Source organism: Orbilia oligospora (assembly GCF_000225545.1).
Source record: "Orbilia oligospora ATCC 24927 unplaced genomic scaffold scaffold00054, whole genome shotgun sequence".
In the NCBI taxonomy this organism is placed as follows: domain Eukaryota; kingdom Fungi; phylum Ascomycota; class Orbiliomycetes; order Orbiliales; family Orbiliaceae; genus Orbilia; species Orbilia oligospora.
This window is the reverse complement of record NW_011645611.1, coordinates 1,095,634-1,111,308: the sequence shown is the minus strand read 5'-3', so window position 1 is coordinate 1,111,308 and position 15,675 is coordinate 1,095,634. Positions and strand designations below refer to the sequence as shown.

The 15,675-nt window shown below is 44.9% G+C and overlaps 7 protein-coding genes across 7 annotated transcripts; 3 read left to right on the top strand and 4 right to left on the bottom strand.

The window, feature by feature from the left end:
- Positions 1 to 43: 43 nt before the first annotated feature.
- AOL_s00054g345 (uncharacterized protein) lies at positions 44 to 575 on the bottom strand (the record flags this gene model as incomplete). The annotated part of the gene is made up of 4 exons (XM_011121661.1): positions 44 to 185; positions 250 to 372; positions 452 to 462; positions 528 to 575. The coding sequence occupies 4 exons, from the start codon at positions 573 to 575 to the stop codon at positions 44 to 46; spliced, it is 324 nt and encodes a 107-aa protein (XP_011119963.1).
- A 405-nt stretch (positions 576 to 980) lies between these two features.
- AOL_s00054g344 (uncharacterized protein) lies at positions 981 to 1,981 on the top strand (the record flags this gene model as incomplete). The annotated part of the gene is made up of 2 exons (XM_011121660.1): positions 981 to 1,167; positions 1,233 to 1,981. 2 exons carry the CDS (start codon positions 981 to 983, stop codon positions 1,979 to 1,981), a joined length of 936 nt encoding a protein of 311 aa, XP_011119962.1.
- Positions 1,982 to 2,288: 307 nt separating this feature from the next.
- AOL_s00054g343 (uncharacterized protein) lies at positions 2,289 to 2,984 on the top strand (the record flags this gene model as incomplete). The annotated part of the gene is made up of 3 exons (XM_011121659.1): positions 2,289 to 2,293; positions 2,356 to 2,494; positions 2,574 to 2,984. 3 exons carry the CDS (start codon positions 2,289 to 2,291, stop codon positions 2,982 to 2,984), a joined length of 555 nt encoding a protein of 184 aa, XP_011119961.1.
- Positions 2,985 to 3,652: 668 nt separating this feature from the next.
- AOL_s00054g342 (uncharacterized protein) lies at positions 3,653 to 6,290 on the top strand (the record flags this gene model as incomplete). The annotated part of the gene is made up of 5 exons (XM_011121658.1): positions 3,653 to 5,255; positions 5,318 to 5,448; positions 5,508 to 5,627; positions 5,694 to 6,044; positions 6,126 to 6,290. The coding sequence occupies 5 exons, from the start codon at positions 3,653 to 3,655 to the stop codon at positions 6,288 to 6,290; spliced, it is 2,370 nt and encodes a 789-aa protein (XP_011119960.1).
- A 714-nt stretch (positions 6,291 to 7,004) lies between these two features.
- Positions 7,005 to 8,295, bottom strand: AOL_s00054g341 (uncharacterized protein; the record flags this gene model as incomplete). The annotated part of the gene is made up of 4 exons (XM_011121657.1): positions 7,005 to 7,225; positions 7,311 to 7,371; positions 7,445 to 7,557; positions 7,644 to 8,295. 4 exons carry the CDS (start codon positions 8,293 to 8,295, stop codon positions 7,005 to 7,007), a joined length of 1,047 nt encoding a protein of 348 aa, XP_011119959.1.
- Positions 8,296 to 8,493: 198 nt separating this feature from the next.
- AOL_s00054g340 (uncharacterized protein) lies at positions 8,494 to 11,294 on the bottom strand (the record flags this gene model as incomplete). The annotated part of the gene is made up of 10 exons (XM_011121656.1): positions 8,494 to 8,532; positions 8,650 to 8,775; positions 8,875 to 9,571; positions 9,628 to 9,773; positions 9,834 to 9,915; positions 9,972 to 10,212; positions 10,284 to 10,453; positions 10,554 to 10,732; positions 10,866 to 11,060; positions 11,211 to 11,294. The coding sequence occupies 10 exons, from the start codon at positions 11,292 to 11,294 to the stop codon at positions 8,494 to 8,496; spliced, it is 1,959 nt and encodes a 652-aa protein (XP_011119958.1).
- A 741-nt stretch (positions 11,295 to 12,035) lies between these two features.
- Positions 12,036 to 14,890, bottom strand: AOL_s00054g339 (uncharacterized protein; the record flags this gene model as incomplete). Its single annotated transcript, XM_011121655.1, has 6 exons — positions 12,036 to 12,122; positions 12,191 to 13,297; positions 13,368 to 14,325; positions 14,390 to 14,578; positions 14,659 to 14,782; positions 14,863 to 14,890. The coding sequence occupies 6 exons, from the start codon at positions 14,888 to 14,890 to the stop codon at positions 12,036 to 12,038; spliced, it is 2,493 nt and encodes an 830-aa protein (XP_011119957.1).
- Positions 14,891 to 15,675: the final 785 nt, after the last annotated feature.

The window sequence follows — 15,675 nt, the reverse complement described above, 5'->3', positions numbered from 1 at the left end:
TTATTCGACGTATATCATAGCTCTGAAGTAGGGTTTATCGGGTTCACGATGCATTCTTATCGAGGAACTCCTTCGCTTCGTTGATCTTACTAGCGAGGTAGGGGCTGCCGCCACGATCCGGATGGTTTAACAACATAAGCTGTCGATGATGTTTTCGGACATTCGCTTTTGTAAGGTTTCTCTCACTGTATAGCAGAGTCTATTAGCACAGACAAGAAGGAACAAAGTCCTAGCCAGGTAATCTCTTACCTCAGAGATAAGATGAGGGATGCTTCTCGTCGGTTCATTCTGGCATCGAATCCACCTTTGTAGAACTGTTTTCCAAACCCTGCACCTCCAGGAATAGCTTTGTACTTTCGTAAGGCCTGTAGGCTACATATAGCGAGAAAATTGTGTAAGAATCGAACTTTCGGACAGATGGCGGGATAGAAATCATCAAGAAGTAGCTTACCCTACTCGCCCCTGCAGTTTCAAGCTCTTATTAGCAAGTATTCTTTTGAATGATAGTTATAATTATAAAGACTTACCATAAAAGCCGCCGCAGCGACGCCGACGCCAACCCAGACTACATTCATTGAAACGCCTGTTATGAAAAGAAAACGATGGTGGAGTTACTGACAAAAAAAAAAAGAGGTAGATCGAATGAATGAATCTATCTGTCTGGGATGTCGGAGGTTTTTCTTCAATTTTTTCGCTTATTGGTCTGGTCGGGATGCCAAGACCTGTCGCGCATTGCCATCAAGCCGGCTGCAAGTCGCATGGCCTAAGTTTGGTGCCGCAGCTCCTCCACAACATACTCTCGCCAGACCCAGAACTTGTCTGTACGGACCTTCTTTCCATCATGCAAACCCTCCGTCACCGTCATCCCATTCTGCGTACATACACCTTACACGAAAGTCATAGCCCGGTTGTCAGATAGTACCGTTCCTTAAGGAGAGACTGAGGCCACCCATTCCAACATCATACACCAAACCGTCGCGATGAAGAGCCGACCAGTACACCCTGCTAATGGAACTCTAAAGGGTTCCGGGGAGACACTTTATTGCATCTGTAAGAAACCGGATACGGGCAAATGGATGATAGGTTGCGATGGATGCGACGACTGGTTTCACGGGGAATGTGTGAATGTTCGACCCATCGAAGAAGACTTGGTGGATCAATATTTCTGTAAGCACCTCCATTACATCGGCCGCTATTACAAATCCTCCCTAATCGTACGATTTTTATTTTAGGTCCCGGATGCCAGGAGAAGAACCTCGGTATTACAACCTGGAAACGCAAATGTAGACTACCATCTTGTCCACGCCCAGCTGCCACAGCAGCTGAACCGCCATCTAAGTACTGTACCCCGGAGCACGGAGTCGAGTTCTTTAAATCAAAGATTCCTCTAGCCGACTATAATCCCTCTGAAGTCGCAGCTCTCGCAAATGCAGTCAATGATGCTGCCGGTTTCCGAAAGCTAGGCGACAGCGTTCCCGCACCGAGTAGCCCGGCCGCTCGTGCAAAGATTGAAAACCTACTACTTTCGGATTTTGAAAAACTACGTCCACAAAAGGAAGCGATTAATCTTCAGCAAAGCCGCCTTACGGCTCGCTCAAAGTTCATTAACATGGCTAAGGATCGCCAGAAGCGGGTTGCCGACGAACTGCGTGCCGAAGAAAACCAATCTTCGAAGGGAAGTAAGGAAATATGCGGGTTTGACATGCGCCTGGCGCTAGATGATGAAGAATTTGCAGAATGGTGCGAGAGCGAGGAAGGGAAAGCAATATTTGAAAGTGGCGTCATCAGCGGCCGCGAGGACCTCTGCATCAAGAAGAAATGCGAGAAGCATAAGTATTGGTTGAGGATAGCTGTGGAAGATATGGAATTAGAAGAGAGGCTGGTCGCTGAGGGATCAACTGTCCTTACGAATGAAGAAAATGGTCTCCGACAGCGACAGAATATGAAGTCGCTTATGGAGGAGAACCAGCGATTGAGATAGACAATCTGTATACATAGTAAATAAGAGGCGTCAGGGGTGTACTGGAAGGTATTATACTAGTAGCTATATCGAAATTTAGTAGTACTTTTCTAAGATATTGAATCACAAGATACCTTCATAGCCATTATACGGCTCCTACTAAGTTAAGAACAGATCCAGGGTAGCTCTTCGTCTGCGTTGCGTTGCAGTCAGAAGTCTTGGCGCTGATCAAAAAAGTTGGGAAAGCGATTTCTTTCAAATCTTCAAATCTTCAAATTTCTAAAAAACCTCTTCCTTTCCTTCACGACCCCGGTAACTTTGTGTGAAAATGAGGTACCTCCCTAAAATTATACCCTACAATGCATCGCCATCTTATACTAAGTATTCTACTCTAGGATCGAAACCTGTTACTTCTGTTCGCACCCGGTTTACCCTTCCAAGGGTATCACCTTTGTTCGTAACGATGCGAAAGCTTTCCGCTTCTGCAGGTCCAAGTGCCATAAGAACTTCAAGATGAAGCGAAATCCAAGAAAGGTACATTTTATACACAAATATTTCCCATTATATCCTTGAAATAAAGATCTTAAAACTAATATCTCTGCTCCTTCTCCAGCTTAAATGGACAAAAGCCTTCCGTAAATCTGCCAATAAGGAAATGGTCGTCGATTCGACACTGTCATTCGCCGCCCGTCGCAACGTTCCTACAAGATACTCTCGCGACTTGGTCGCCACAACTCTCAAAGCGATGCAAAGAGTTACCGAGATCCAGACAAAGAGAGAGAGGGCGTTTTACAAGCAAAGAATGACAGGAAACACAGCCAATCGCCGCGCTGCCGACAGGAAACTGGTGGAGGAGAACCAACATATGCTCCCAGAGGTTCGGGCCAGGTTACAACAAACGGAAGCCGAGCTATCAGATGCCGAGGAGACAATGCAGGAAGAGGCTATCGCTGTCGCTATCCCCGCGAGACAAAGGCAGGCGAAACGACAGGTTCAGGCTGGAGATGCGATGGATATCGAATGAGCTGCTTACTCGAAAAACTGTCGCATCTAACGGTGTTATGGACTTGTATGATACACTTGCTGTTCACGCGATCTGTATGATAGGAGGAAATGGCGTAGAGGAGTTTGGGTCTCTGAGATTTTTTGTTTTATACATCTGCATCGACATGCATCGAATTGGTCTCGTGGGCAGTCTCCCCCTCAGAAACATACCATATTATCAATTATCAAATAAAAGTTTTTTTCTCCAAGATCGTACAAGCCTTTACAAAAGCAGGCGCTTGGTAAAGTAGCATCATGCTAAGTAGTAATTCAATATAGCTCTAAAATAAAAGAACATCAAAGACAATACCCTTTAGTGCATGCATCCAGCTGACTCGCCACAGTCGGTTTTTTTTTTCAAGAACGGAGGAAAAAAAGTAAAATCCGAGTGGTAGCGCCGAAAAAGCAAAGCCAAACGAGACGACGACACCGATGTGATTTATTTGCAACCCACATTTAACGCCGGCCAGTTCCGCGGTCCCCTCCAAAGTTCAACCTCATCGATGACATCTACAACCTAAAGCGACCCGGCAGATAGAAGAAAGAAAAGAAACGGGTGCGTGTGTATATGAAGAAGAAGATTGAAGACGGGACTTTTCTCCAAACCGACAGAGGCGCCCTTAGTTGGCCACCTACCATAACGCGATCATGATTCCCTCGATACGAGCACTCAAGCCGGCTCTCAGATTACAAAGCCCCTCTACCCGACTGATATATCGAGACCGATTCCCATTACACTCCCAGAGCCTGTTATACCGAAATACCCGTATCTCGAGCGCACCTTTCAGTTCTTCTCAAATCCGAAAGCTCTCCAACCAGACCCCACCATCCGATAAGAAGCCGGAATCAGAAAACAACTCCACTGAGGGGCGTCCCAACGAAAAAAGCCAGGAAACCCAACAGGAGAAGGAAAGCAAAGAGGAGAAGAATCAACAGAGCGGCAATAAAGGACAAGATGGACCGAAATCAGATCGACAAGGCCAAAGCCAGGACAACTTCAATGGTTTCCCAGGTGGTCCTTTCCAAGGTCAAGGTGGCAAGGGTGCCAAAGCCGAGTTCAAAATGGATTTACCGTCGCTAGTCACATCCGCTGTCGTCTCATATATCCTATACCGAACCGTCGTCCCTGGAGAGAATTCACGAGAAATCACTTGGCAAGAGTTCCGGACAACTTTCTTTGACAAAGGCCTCGTCGACAAACTGACCGTTGTAAACCGTCAACGGGTCAAAGTCAGTCTTCATAGGGATGCAGTCTCTCGAGTCTACCCCGATTCGAACCCTGCTGCAGGAAACAGCGTTTATTACTTTAGCATAGGGTCAGTCGAGGCGTTTGAGCGAAGATTGGATGACGCGCAACGGGAGCTTGGAATTCCTAGCTCGGAACGTATACCGGTGGCCTACAAAGATGAGATATCATGGTTCGGAACGTTTTTATCATTCGGCCCTACATTGCTACTTCTGGGTAGTATCTACTGGTTTTCTAGACGGGCTGGAAGCAGCGGTTCGCAGAGTGGTATCTTCGGTATCGGAAAGAGCAGAGCAAAACTCTTCAATCACGAAACGGAAATCAAGACAAAGTTCAAGGATGTGGCTGGTATGGATGAAGCAAAGGAAGAAATCATGGAATTCGTGAAGTTCCTCCAAGAGCCCGGAATCTACAAAAAATTAGGTGCCAAAATCCCACGCGGAGCTATTCTTTCCGGCCCACCCGGTACCGGTAAAACATTGCTCGCCAAAGCCACCGCGGGAGAAGCAAAGGTACCATTTTTCAGCGTCAGCGGTTCAGAATTCGTGGAGATGTTCGTGGGTGTGGGTCCATCTCGTGTTCGAGATCTCTTTGCAAAGGCTAGGAAGAACGCACCTTGCATCATCTTCGTGGACGAAATCGATGCAATCGGCAAGTCCAGAGCTAAATCCAACTTCAGCGGTGGAAATGACGAACGGGAGAGCACGTTGAACCAGCTTCTCACGGAGATGGATGGATTTAATACTTCTGAACAGGTCGTAGTGCTGGCTGGTACAAATAGACCTGATGTCCTTGACAAGGCTCTCATGCGTCCTGGCAGATTCGATCGTCACATCGCTATCGACCGTCCTACAATGGAGGGAAGGAGGCAAATCTTCTTGGTACATCTGAAGCGTATTGTCACAAATGAAAACTTGGATGATCTATCTGGTAAACTATCGGCCCTTACTCCTGGTTTCTCTGGTGCGGATATCGCAAACTGTGTCAACGAAGCCGCCCTTATTGGTAAGACCACCTATGATATAACCACCCTTCCGAGTCTACCTTGTACTAACAAAGCCAAATAGCTGCCCGAAAACAAGCCGATTCCGTAGCCTTGATTTACTTTGAACAGGCTATTGAGCGTGTCATTGGCGGTCTGGAAAAGAAATCGTTGGTCTTGTCTCCTGAAGAAAAGAAAACTGTTGCATATCACGAGGTATGTCCCCGAATATCCCATTGTATAACTTGACACATTCTAATCATTATATCATACAGGCTGGCCATGCTGTCTGCGGATGGTACCTCAAGCACGCCGACCCTCTTCTGAAAGTATCCATCATCCCTCGAGGACAAGGTGCCCTCGGATACGCCCAATACTTGCCACCCGGTGACTCGGTATGCAAAGCCCCCACCCCCAAATATACATCATCACCCCAAAACTAACCAATCAAATAAAAACAGTACCTCATGAATGTCTCCCAACTAATGGACCGTATGGCCATGACCCTCGGCGGTCGTGTCTCCGAAGAACTACACTTCGAAACCGTCACCAGCGGAGCCAGCGACGACTTCAACAAAGTTACAAGAATGGCCACTGCCATGGTCACCAAATGGGGCATGTCGAAGGATATCGGATACCTCTACTTCGAGGAAGATCCAAACCAACTGCATAAACCATTCTCGGAGGAAACAGCACGCAAAATAGATCTGGAGGTCAGAAGGCTAGTCGATCAAGCCTACGAACAGTGCAGAAGTCTGTTGGTCGAGAAGAAGCATGAAGTTGGATTGATTGCTGAGGAGCTGTTATCGAAGGTTCGTCGTCTTCCCCCATTATCTACTTCTCGATTTAGAAACCATTTACTCGAATGCTTTTACTAATATTACAATCAACAGGAGGTCCTCGGCCGCGATGACATGATCCGTATCCTCGGTAAACGTCCATGGGAAGAACGAGACAAGCAATTTGAAAAGTACTTCCATCCAAAGGAATCCAGCGCTCCACCACCACCCGCCACCGAAATGCCACCTGAACCTGAACCTCGACCGCTATCTACTTAATCCCCCCCCTCCTTCTTTCTTCCTCATCTTCCTCCTACTCCTCGCCACCATGATTATCCATCCCACCCCATGATATAACAGATATCCTCCACTCCGGTTATTGAGTTACTTTTTTATTTATTATATTATTACATCTTTCTTTTAGTTCTTGATCACACAGACACACATAAACAACCGGATTGCATCTTTATATTATTGTTTTTTTTCTCTCCCCATATCTCTACCTTTCCGAATTCGTTTCGCTGTATATACTAATTCCGACTACATCGTAAGAGCCCAAAAAAAAAGGGGGGGAGAGAGAAAATGAGAGCGAGCGAGAGAGAGGGAAAGAAGAATATGGTAAGGTGAAAGTGAAGTATTAAAAAATTTTTAAAAAAATAACCTTAATTAGTATGTAAAAAAGATAACTACTTTGTATATAACAAGAAGGAAAAAGAACGAGAGAGAGGTAGCAGATGATTTTTTTTTTGTTCCCTTTGTTATTAGTCGGATGAAGTTGGAATAGTGTACATAAACCACCCACTCCGAGAAGAACGGATGCAATGCATTTGTAAAACAGAATAAACCCTCAACTTAAGTCCAAAAAATCCCAAAACAAAAAAAAAAAAACAATGCAATGCAATGCAATGCAATAGTCGACCTCGTCTCGTCGATATAATTAATGTCTTTAGAAATCCATAAGAACGAAGGGACCCTTTTCTGTTCCTTTTTCTATTATTTATTCTTATTCTCCTCCGCCTCTTCTTCTGGGAAGTAAAAGCCACCTTCCTTGACTGCTGAAACCCTAGGTAGGAACATACTGACGTGCTTCTGGTAGACTTTATAGTCCTTGTACTTGCTAGATGTGATAACTTCCGTCAACCATGTTGAACCCTGGAATAGGAGCAAGTAACCAAGTGCGCCAACTCCAGTCCAGTTATAGACGCTATCAGTGACTATAAAGTGAATTTAATCGTCAGCATTCGAAAGAGACAAAGTTGGATTAATAGCTTGGGCTTCAAGATCAAAAAAAATACTTACTAAATGCAGACCACTGGTACAAAAGAGCCCAGAACAACTGTTCACCCACAAAGTTTGGATGCTGTGGAATTTAATAGTTAGCTTTGGGATGCAAAAAATCAACTATATGAAAAGAAGGGTATTCCAAAACATACTCTAGAAAAGGCCCAAAGTCCACTATACAAGAACCCACGTTCAAGTTCTTTCTTATCCCACCCAAGCGGGACAGCTCCAGTTTTCTTGAACTTCTCCTTATTTTGATGATAAGCTATAAAAGTTACACACCGGTTAGCCCGTTACACACATATAAATGTATTTAAAAAAAAATTTAAAAAAAGATCAATTACGTCATACCCCACTGTTGCTGGTCCGCAAAGAATTCAAGGATAACAGCCAAAGCCATAAGCCGAGAAAACACAACATCCGCCGTAGTATTCACATCGGTTTGCGGGAAGTTCTTAGTAAGAATCAAGAATAGATAAACTGGTGTCGTGATAGCAACGAGCAGGATGTTTTGCCCGAAGCTAATAAATGTGAGATTCAAAAGAAAGAAGGCGGGTCCGCCAATTGCTTTGCGAACGATTTCCCATCTGTAGTCTTCGGATGACCACTGGTATCCGCCTTTTCTCCAGTAATTGTAAGTGAGACGGATGCTCCAGATTACCGCGACTACAGCAGCCGTGTCAATGCGGTCAGTTCGCAAGTTGTTGATGTTGGCCCAGACCGAGTAGTGAACAATGTAGGCAGCAGGAAGGATACTCCATAGACGGTCAACTTGACTGAAGTTCCTAGTGATTTCTGAAAGGATAAAGACAAAAGTTGATAGAACTAAAGAAAACAGTACAGTAGTTGCAAGGGGGTCTGTCTGCTTATAAAATGAAAAGATATCTAGCTCGCCAGCGGCAACCAGTTGGACGTCATTGACTGCATGTTGGAGGAGTTGAAGGATACTAGGCGAAGAATGTGGTATTTCAAGAATATTCGAAAATGAAGGAAGGGCAGCCATCTTGAAGGTGCCGTAGGTTGAACTGTACGAAGATACAGTTTAGGTCCTACTGGGGGGAGGCTTTTCTATTTAATATCGTCCGATACAGTGGGTCGTGTGTCCGATGTTAAAGGATAGTCCTCCGTGCATGCTCTAGAACGAGACCTTTTAGCTGTGTTGGGTCTCCCGCAGGAGCTTTGAGCACCCAACAACCGGATCTCAGTCGACAACACACGGGTGCCTTGCCTTGGCCTCAGTCTAACCACCATTGGCAGTTAAATCATGTACTTTGCACATATCTTGCAATCATATCATGCAATGTTAGCATCCTTAGTTTCATAGGTTTCATATTGAACTGATACAGGCCTGACTTACCTCCCTGTAGGTGCTGAGGTGCTGACTAACTCTCGCGTATACCCCTCGATACTGCTCAAGGCATTGGTGGACCACATCTTCCCTTGCCAACTCTCCTTTGCAAATTCGCTTCATGTTAACTTCCATCTATTTCCATACCCAAATCAACATATTAGCAAAATTCTCGAATATCATATGAATCTGGATATCTAAGTAGATATCGAAATAAGAAGAAAGAATACTTACCTCTTTGCGAAGAAACGGCCTGCTCAAACTCATCTCGGCAGCAATCGTATCATACGCCTCAACCAGCGCCACACCAAGATTGCTCGGAACGAACACATTCTTACCCCCTCCCCCTTCAGCTCTCCCACTCCCACCAGCATCTCTACCGCCCCTTCCTCTTCCTCGCCCTCGTCCTCTACTAGTACCTGTGCTTTTACCCCCACCACTTATGCAAAACACATACTCTCTCTGCTGAATCTTCTCAATATGTTCTGCCATCGTAGCATCCGTTCCAATCCCATTGGCATCCATAAGAGCAATAAGCTCAGGTTCAGTAAGGTACCCTGGTGCCGAAGTCTTCCCATCCGTCATGGTCACTTCATTAGGCACAAATCGTTCTCCTTCTTGATATCTCGGTAACATCTGAGAAGACTCCCATCTGTCCCAGGGATATACGTCAAGATAGTTCCGTTCTAGAACCGTCAATCCAGATGCATGAAAACCCTCACCACCGTAATCAATATTAACAGTAGTTGTCTCGCCAATCGCATCTTCTGAACAGCATGCTAGAAAGTGCCTGACGACGAATTCATAGACCTTTCTTTGATCGGCATCAGCCAGAGCTGCTGAGGCAGCATAAGCTACTGGGTGGATTGGAGGATGAGCTTTATCATTGTTCTTTCCGCGCCTGGGTTGCTCAAATGCACCATCCAATAGCCTGTGTTTTTCATGTTAAAGCCTGGTAAAACCTTCAATGGAATCTACACCACTCACCCAGTAGCATAATCACCCCAGCCCCAACCGCCAGTATCATTAGTTTGCTTCCCAATCAGGGCTTGAAGGTTGACAGCTTGATCATACTGATCGGTTTCCGTACGAGGGTAACTAATAAACCCAGATGTATACAAACCTTCAGCAGCCTGCAGTATGAAATAAATTAATACTGATCTTCTCATACCTCCAAAATCATTTCACCATACCTTCATAACCCTCTGAGAATTCATGCCCAAGAATCTACTACCCTGTTTCTGCAACTCCACCGTCGTCAAAGGTAGAGGTTTGCTATATAATAAATTAGTAACATGCCTCCTTTGGAAATATATAAACCGGCGACGTACTATTTCCTCGTCGGCTTCCTCGCTACGCTTTTAACAAGCGCATCAGGGCTTGACATGCAGCTCTCAAAAAGTAAAACAACCGCCATTCGATCAAACAATCGTGACCGGTCCCAATTATATGTCGTCGAGGTCCCATCCCGAGTATGCATCAACTTCAACGACCAGAACGGCTCTGGCACGAAGTTCTTGACTCTCATATACCTCTCAACCACAAAGCCAAGAGTAGGGAACTGACATGACCCTATAGAAAGAAAAATAGATGGTTAACAAATTGTACTTATTGATTAATTACTATCGTCGCACCCTTCTTACCATAGCTTATCAGAGCATCCCCAGCAAGCCCCCAGCGTCCCTGGAGCTTCAAGCTCTGGAACCTCGTTAAAGCAGCTCCAATTCTAAGATCTAGTTCCATACGTGCAGAAACAGCCAACGCCTGTCTTTCATCTAGATCCTTCGGATTATGTGCAGCCCGAATGACATGGCTATAATCCTCCCAATGATACATTAAGTCAGCCAAAGTATACCTTACATTGATAGCGAGACTTGAGGAAAACAGAATCAAAGAAAAAGAAGAAATCTCACCTCTTCTCAATATTACTAAACTGCGCTCTCTTAACTTGAATGTTTGGATTCCCCCTTTTCGCGAAAGTCCGAACCTCGGTCCCAATATACTCCCCTTCTCTATCACAATCCGTCCAAATAAACAGAATCGTAGCATTTCTAGCTTCTTTCTGAATATTATCCGCAATACTTCGTTTATCCTATAAAAAAAGGGATTTCGCTACGCATTAGTCTCTCCCACTCTTTCGGATCATTCAGACATCGAAAAAAATCAAAAAGTGGAGGAAGAATCAATTCCCAAAAAAAAGAGAAATAAAGAAATAAAGAACCTACCTTCTCAATATTCTTCGTAATAGGCGCATCAAACAATTCAACAGGATCGCAATCAGACCATTTACGAAACCGATCCACAAAATCAATCTCCTCCGTATGCCCCTGAACAGCAGTCATAGTAACTTCGCAATGATCCCATTGATTGAACTTATAATCAAAATCATAGTTCCTAATATATTTATTCCCCGTTTGTCTCTGATATATATATAATATTAGCTTTTATCAACATACCTACAAGCTTAAAACGCCAAAGCTCCAAAGCTAAGACCCTAGCTCTTATAACTCACCAAACAAACGCAAAAGAGAGAGAGAAAAAGAGGATGACTTATTATTGCATGAACATACCGTTTGAAACCTTCCTCCGCTGAGATGCCCAGCAACTGCTTTAGCTACCGATGACTTTTCTGCTACACAGAGTACCTTCACCATTTTTGTACGCTGAAGTTTTAAAAAACTGATGATGATGACGATGAAGGAGAAGAAGAAATAGGAAATTAAGCTAGGTGGGTGAGGTGTGCGTCCGATGGTGTTCATGCCAGTACTTATATCTCGCGTGTTGCCGTTAAAAACAGGCACGTATTTTGGGAGCTTCAAAAAATGCAACAGGGGAGCAAGGCATTGGATCCTGACCAACTTGCAACAGGCAAACTTAAAACTTCTGGATCAATGTTTCGAGTCCTCAGTTAAGCTAACTAAACGAACTTATAGAGATGGGCAAGGTTTGAACTCCCTAGTACTAGTGCTCCGAGTACATAATGCAAATGCTTCCTATATGAATTTATGATAAGAGCCCCGTGTATACTACCACTACAACAGCTAGCTACTATAAAATGCCTACTAACCGCTTTCTCTCCCAAAAGAAAAGCTACCAAGTTTCGAAAAAGACGTATTACCACAAACCAAACTAGAGGTTAGGCACAAAGAAGTATACATACAAAGAAAGCTTTAGCTAAATAAATTTGATTTCGATAAAAAAAGAAAAGAAGGAGGAGAAGAAAAAGAAAGAGAGCCTTGATTATAGGGGAAATGGTCAAGACAAGAAAAACCAACCACTGCTTTGCTTTGCCTTTCACTTTTGAATAGACCCAGTTTATTTCTTTCACCACAACGTCCCTTCTCCGTTTCTACCACCAACGATCCAAGACCTAAAGCATATAACAAACCCCGAAATTAAGCTGGCTCAGACCAGTCGACTTGGTCCGTGGAGTTCTCCGCCCCAGTTGCGTGTGCTACCCTTAATCTAAGCCTCAGTGGCGGCTGCAAAGCAATTATCCATTAGTAAATGTCATTAAAAAATCACAAGTTAACATAACATTGCTTCTCACCTTAAGACTACCCTGAACCTTCATCTGCTGTGTCGCTTCTCCTTGTGGCTGCAACTCCGTGCTGCTAATAGGCATCAACTGCAGCTTCTGACTCTTCGGTACAGCAGCCTGCAAGGAGATACCGTGCATGGCATCTGAAAAACTATTGTTCTTAAAGCGAGCAAGGATGGCAACCAGTCCATCGGCATTTCGTTGTAAGCTCAAAGTTATGAGAAGTCCCTTCTTGTTATACACGGTATGAGCGTTGGCTGCGGGTGCTTGTTGTGGTTGAGGAGCAGGGCTCGAAATTCCAGATCCAAGATCCCCTAACAGACTGCTCGCTGGTGGAGCTGCAGCCGGTGCTGATGGTCCACTGCTGAATAGATCCAGGATATTATTCACAGATGCAGCGGCAGGTGGCGCCTGTGCGATTGGAGAAGTTCCACCAAACAAATTCATGATGTCGGCGTGTCCATTGGCTTGTGTCGGAGGCGCAACAGGGGCAGCAGCTCCATCATCGCTGAAAAGATCCAGCAAGTCATCAGCGCCTGACTTCGGTTTCGCAGCCGGTACCTTGGTCTTCGCCTTTCTACTACCAGGTCCTGTATCACTAAGGACTCTATCCTCGGTCCGAGCTTCTGGCGGAGGCATTCTCTCCAAAACACCCCGTCGGACGCCATCGTGTCCAAAGAGATTGCCGTATTCCACACTTCGCTGCTGAATCTCAACATCAAGACTGTCCGAGCTGGCTATTAATACGCGGCGCACTCTCTCGATTTGGCTTGGGTCGTTTATTCTTGTCGTAAGCTTCATCAAGCTGGTCATGATGTACTCGTGAATGACACTGTTGACATATGCGGAATCGACAATGCCCGTCAGGAGATCAACAATATCCGATTCCTTAACATCCTGAACCAATTCTTCTTCTTCGTAGGCACCGCCCTTGAGCAAAAGATCGCCGTATTCGCCAATAACCCAAGCTCCCGCCAAAGTCAATGCCTCCTGTGTGATATCCGTCCGAAGAGCAGAATACAATTTTTGAACGGAATAGGTTTGCAATTCTGGCTTGCTTGTCGCTATCAGGCGGATAAAGCTAGAAAGAATCTGCTCCTTGACGAAATTTCCGGCCTATAATTCACAATAATTGGTTAGTTCGTTACTAGTTTTACCATCAAAAATCATCGAATCCATAGCTAACCAGTTTCAGAACCCTCAAAACAGTATCAATATGCCAACGTTCATTCGGCGCAAACTTCTCTGCAGCAATACAGATCTGAGTCGTCATCGCGGGTTTGAATTCATTATTAGCAACCTCAAGGAAAGCGAGGAGCTCGCGAACCAGCACCCGGATGTTACTATCGTTGATCAACGTAAACGATAAATCCAAAGCCCTCCTCCTGATCGAAATATCCGGATCTCTCAAACAATCCAATATAGTATTCCTGTGCCGCTGAACAGCGTTCGGCTCGAGATTGACAACCTTGATCAAAGTATTTAAAGCAACATAACGGATATTGTTATCCTTATTGCTAAGAAATTTGCCAAGAATATTGATACCAAGAACTCGCAACCCGCTATCGGCGTCAATATCCAAGATTGTAAGAACAGCTTCGTATAGAATCGAATTGCCAACATTCTTCGAAGAGTCGGTGTTTGTAGCAACTTGTGCTAGGATATCGTTGATCTGTTCGCTCACTCCGGAATCACCTTTGCCCATTACTCTTAACAGCTGAAGTATCTTAACCTGAAGGAACGGATCGGTAACACCAGTAACATCATGCTCCGGCGCATACCCTGCTGTCGTCAATGCCTTCAGTTGTTTCACTAGGACCGGTGTGTACGTCTTGAACTGCTCAACAAGGTCGGGATCGTGAATGCAAAGATCGATGATTAACGTAAGACTGCACAACAAGACCCCGTGATTTCTATCCTGCAAAAGTAACTTCGTCTTCTCGATAAAGTGTTCCTGGAGATCTGGAACCTTGCGTATTATCCTCATGGCGCAAAGAGCCGCCTTTTTCCGTATATATGGATTCGCTGTCGATAGCAAGCCTTCGATCTCCTGGAACAAATCTCGTGCCATTTCTGTCGATGCGATGTTTCCCAAAGTACATAGCGCCAATCCGACAACGTACTGATTGCTGTGGTTTAAGTCACTATATCCCAACCGATTAGCTTCAAAAGGCACGAGCTATCCAAATAAAGGAACCTCCTATATACTTCTTGAGAGAATTCGTGACCAATGTCAAAACCTCCTGATTCTCATCTAGCAACAACATAGTCCCAAGGTACCCCAGTCGTTTATCGGCAAACCGTGGCGAGGCTAGGAGCTTGAGACACTCGATCTGGCCGAAGTGTGTCCTCTCACCGAGCGTGAATAGATAAAGAAGCTTCGCAACATTATTGCGACTTTTTTTTTGCTCAGAAGTATATTAGTATTTGAACGACTTCCTCGAGTACAATCGGACCGGATAAGGGATCAAAAATACCGGATTGAAGAATCCGCAGACTCTTCTCGAAATGAAGCTCGTATCGCTGCACTCTCCTTTTGAATGACAGCTCTCTCGTCGGCGATAGTCTTCGATGCGCGCACAGCTCTAATGAATTGCTTCACTATCAAACAAGTTAGAACGCACGTATGCACCCCAGTAATAGATATACTTAAAAAGGGGGAGAAAAAAGGGTTAACCCACATGAGCTTTGTGAGAAATTGAATGCCATGATGCTACTGTCTTTTTAAAAACTAACAACCTCACCTAGAGGTGTTCACGGTATTCTCCCAATGTTATCGCCAAAACGTACCACCTCAACGAAGCTTCCAATTCGAGCCCAACAGGTCGTAAGTTCCGTTGCGTGTGCCTCGGCGTATAATATTCGGTGCTTTTGGGGAGGAGTGGGGTTTTTTTGCGTAAACGTGTCTATGGTGCAAGTTCAGCCGACGTACGGGATTATATGTATGGTGTCCGTTTGGCGAGCTATTTGCTAGGTCTTGAGGGAGCCTCCGGGGAGCTACGTAAAGGGTCACAAAGCCGGTCTGAGGCCGAGTCCGTAGGGAATGGAGTGCGAGGCGAAGGAAGGTATATCGGTTTGGTCGCGATAAGTTGTGGACGACGAGGACGTACGTAGCCAGGTAGTGGGAGAGGTCAGGTTGCGGTTTGGAGCTCCCAGGGTTCTCCCGAATTGGGCAAAGGAAATACCACATCTACTCAACCTCAAAACCGCGTTGTCAGCGATGCGTGATGCAGTCCTTGTCAGACATCGAATTTTCACCACATCTAACGGATGCGCGTTTATGGACTACGGTATTCGCAGTTGAAAATGATACATAGTGGATGAATTCAGTGCCTCGATCTATATATCTTACATAGATATTGATCGGAATATAATTATAAGACCAATGCTGCATTAGTAAAGTCTCAAGACCAGCCGCCCTAACTAATAGAAGCAACCAACTAATGATATAAATATTATATTCTATCATAGTATAGCCACACAGAACTCATTTC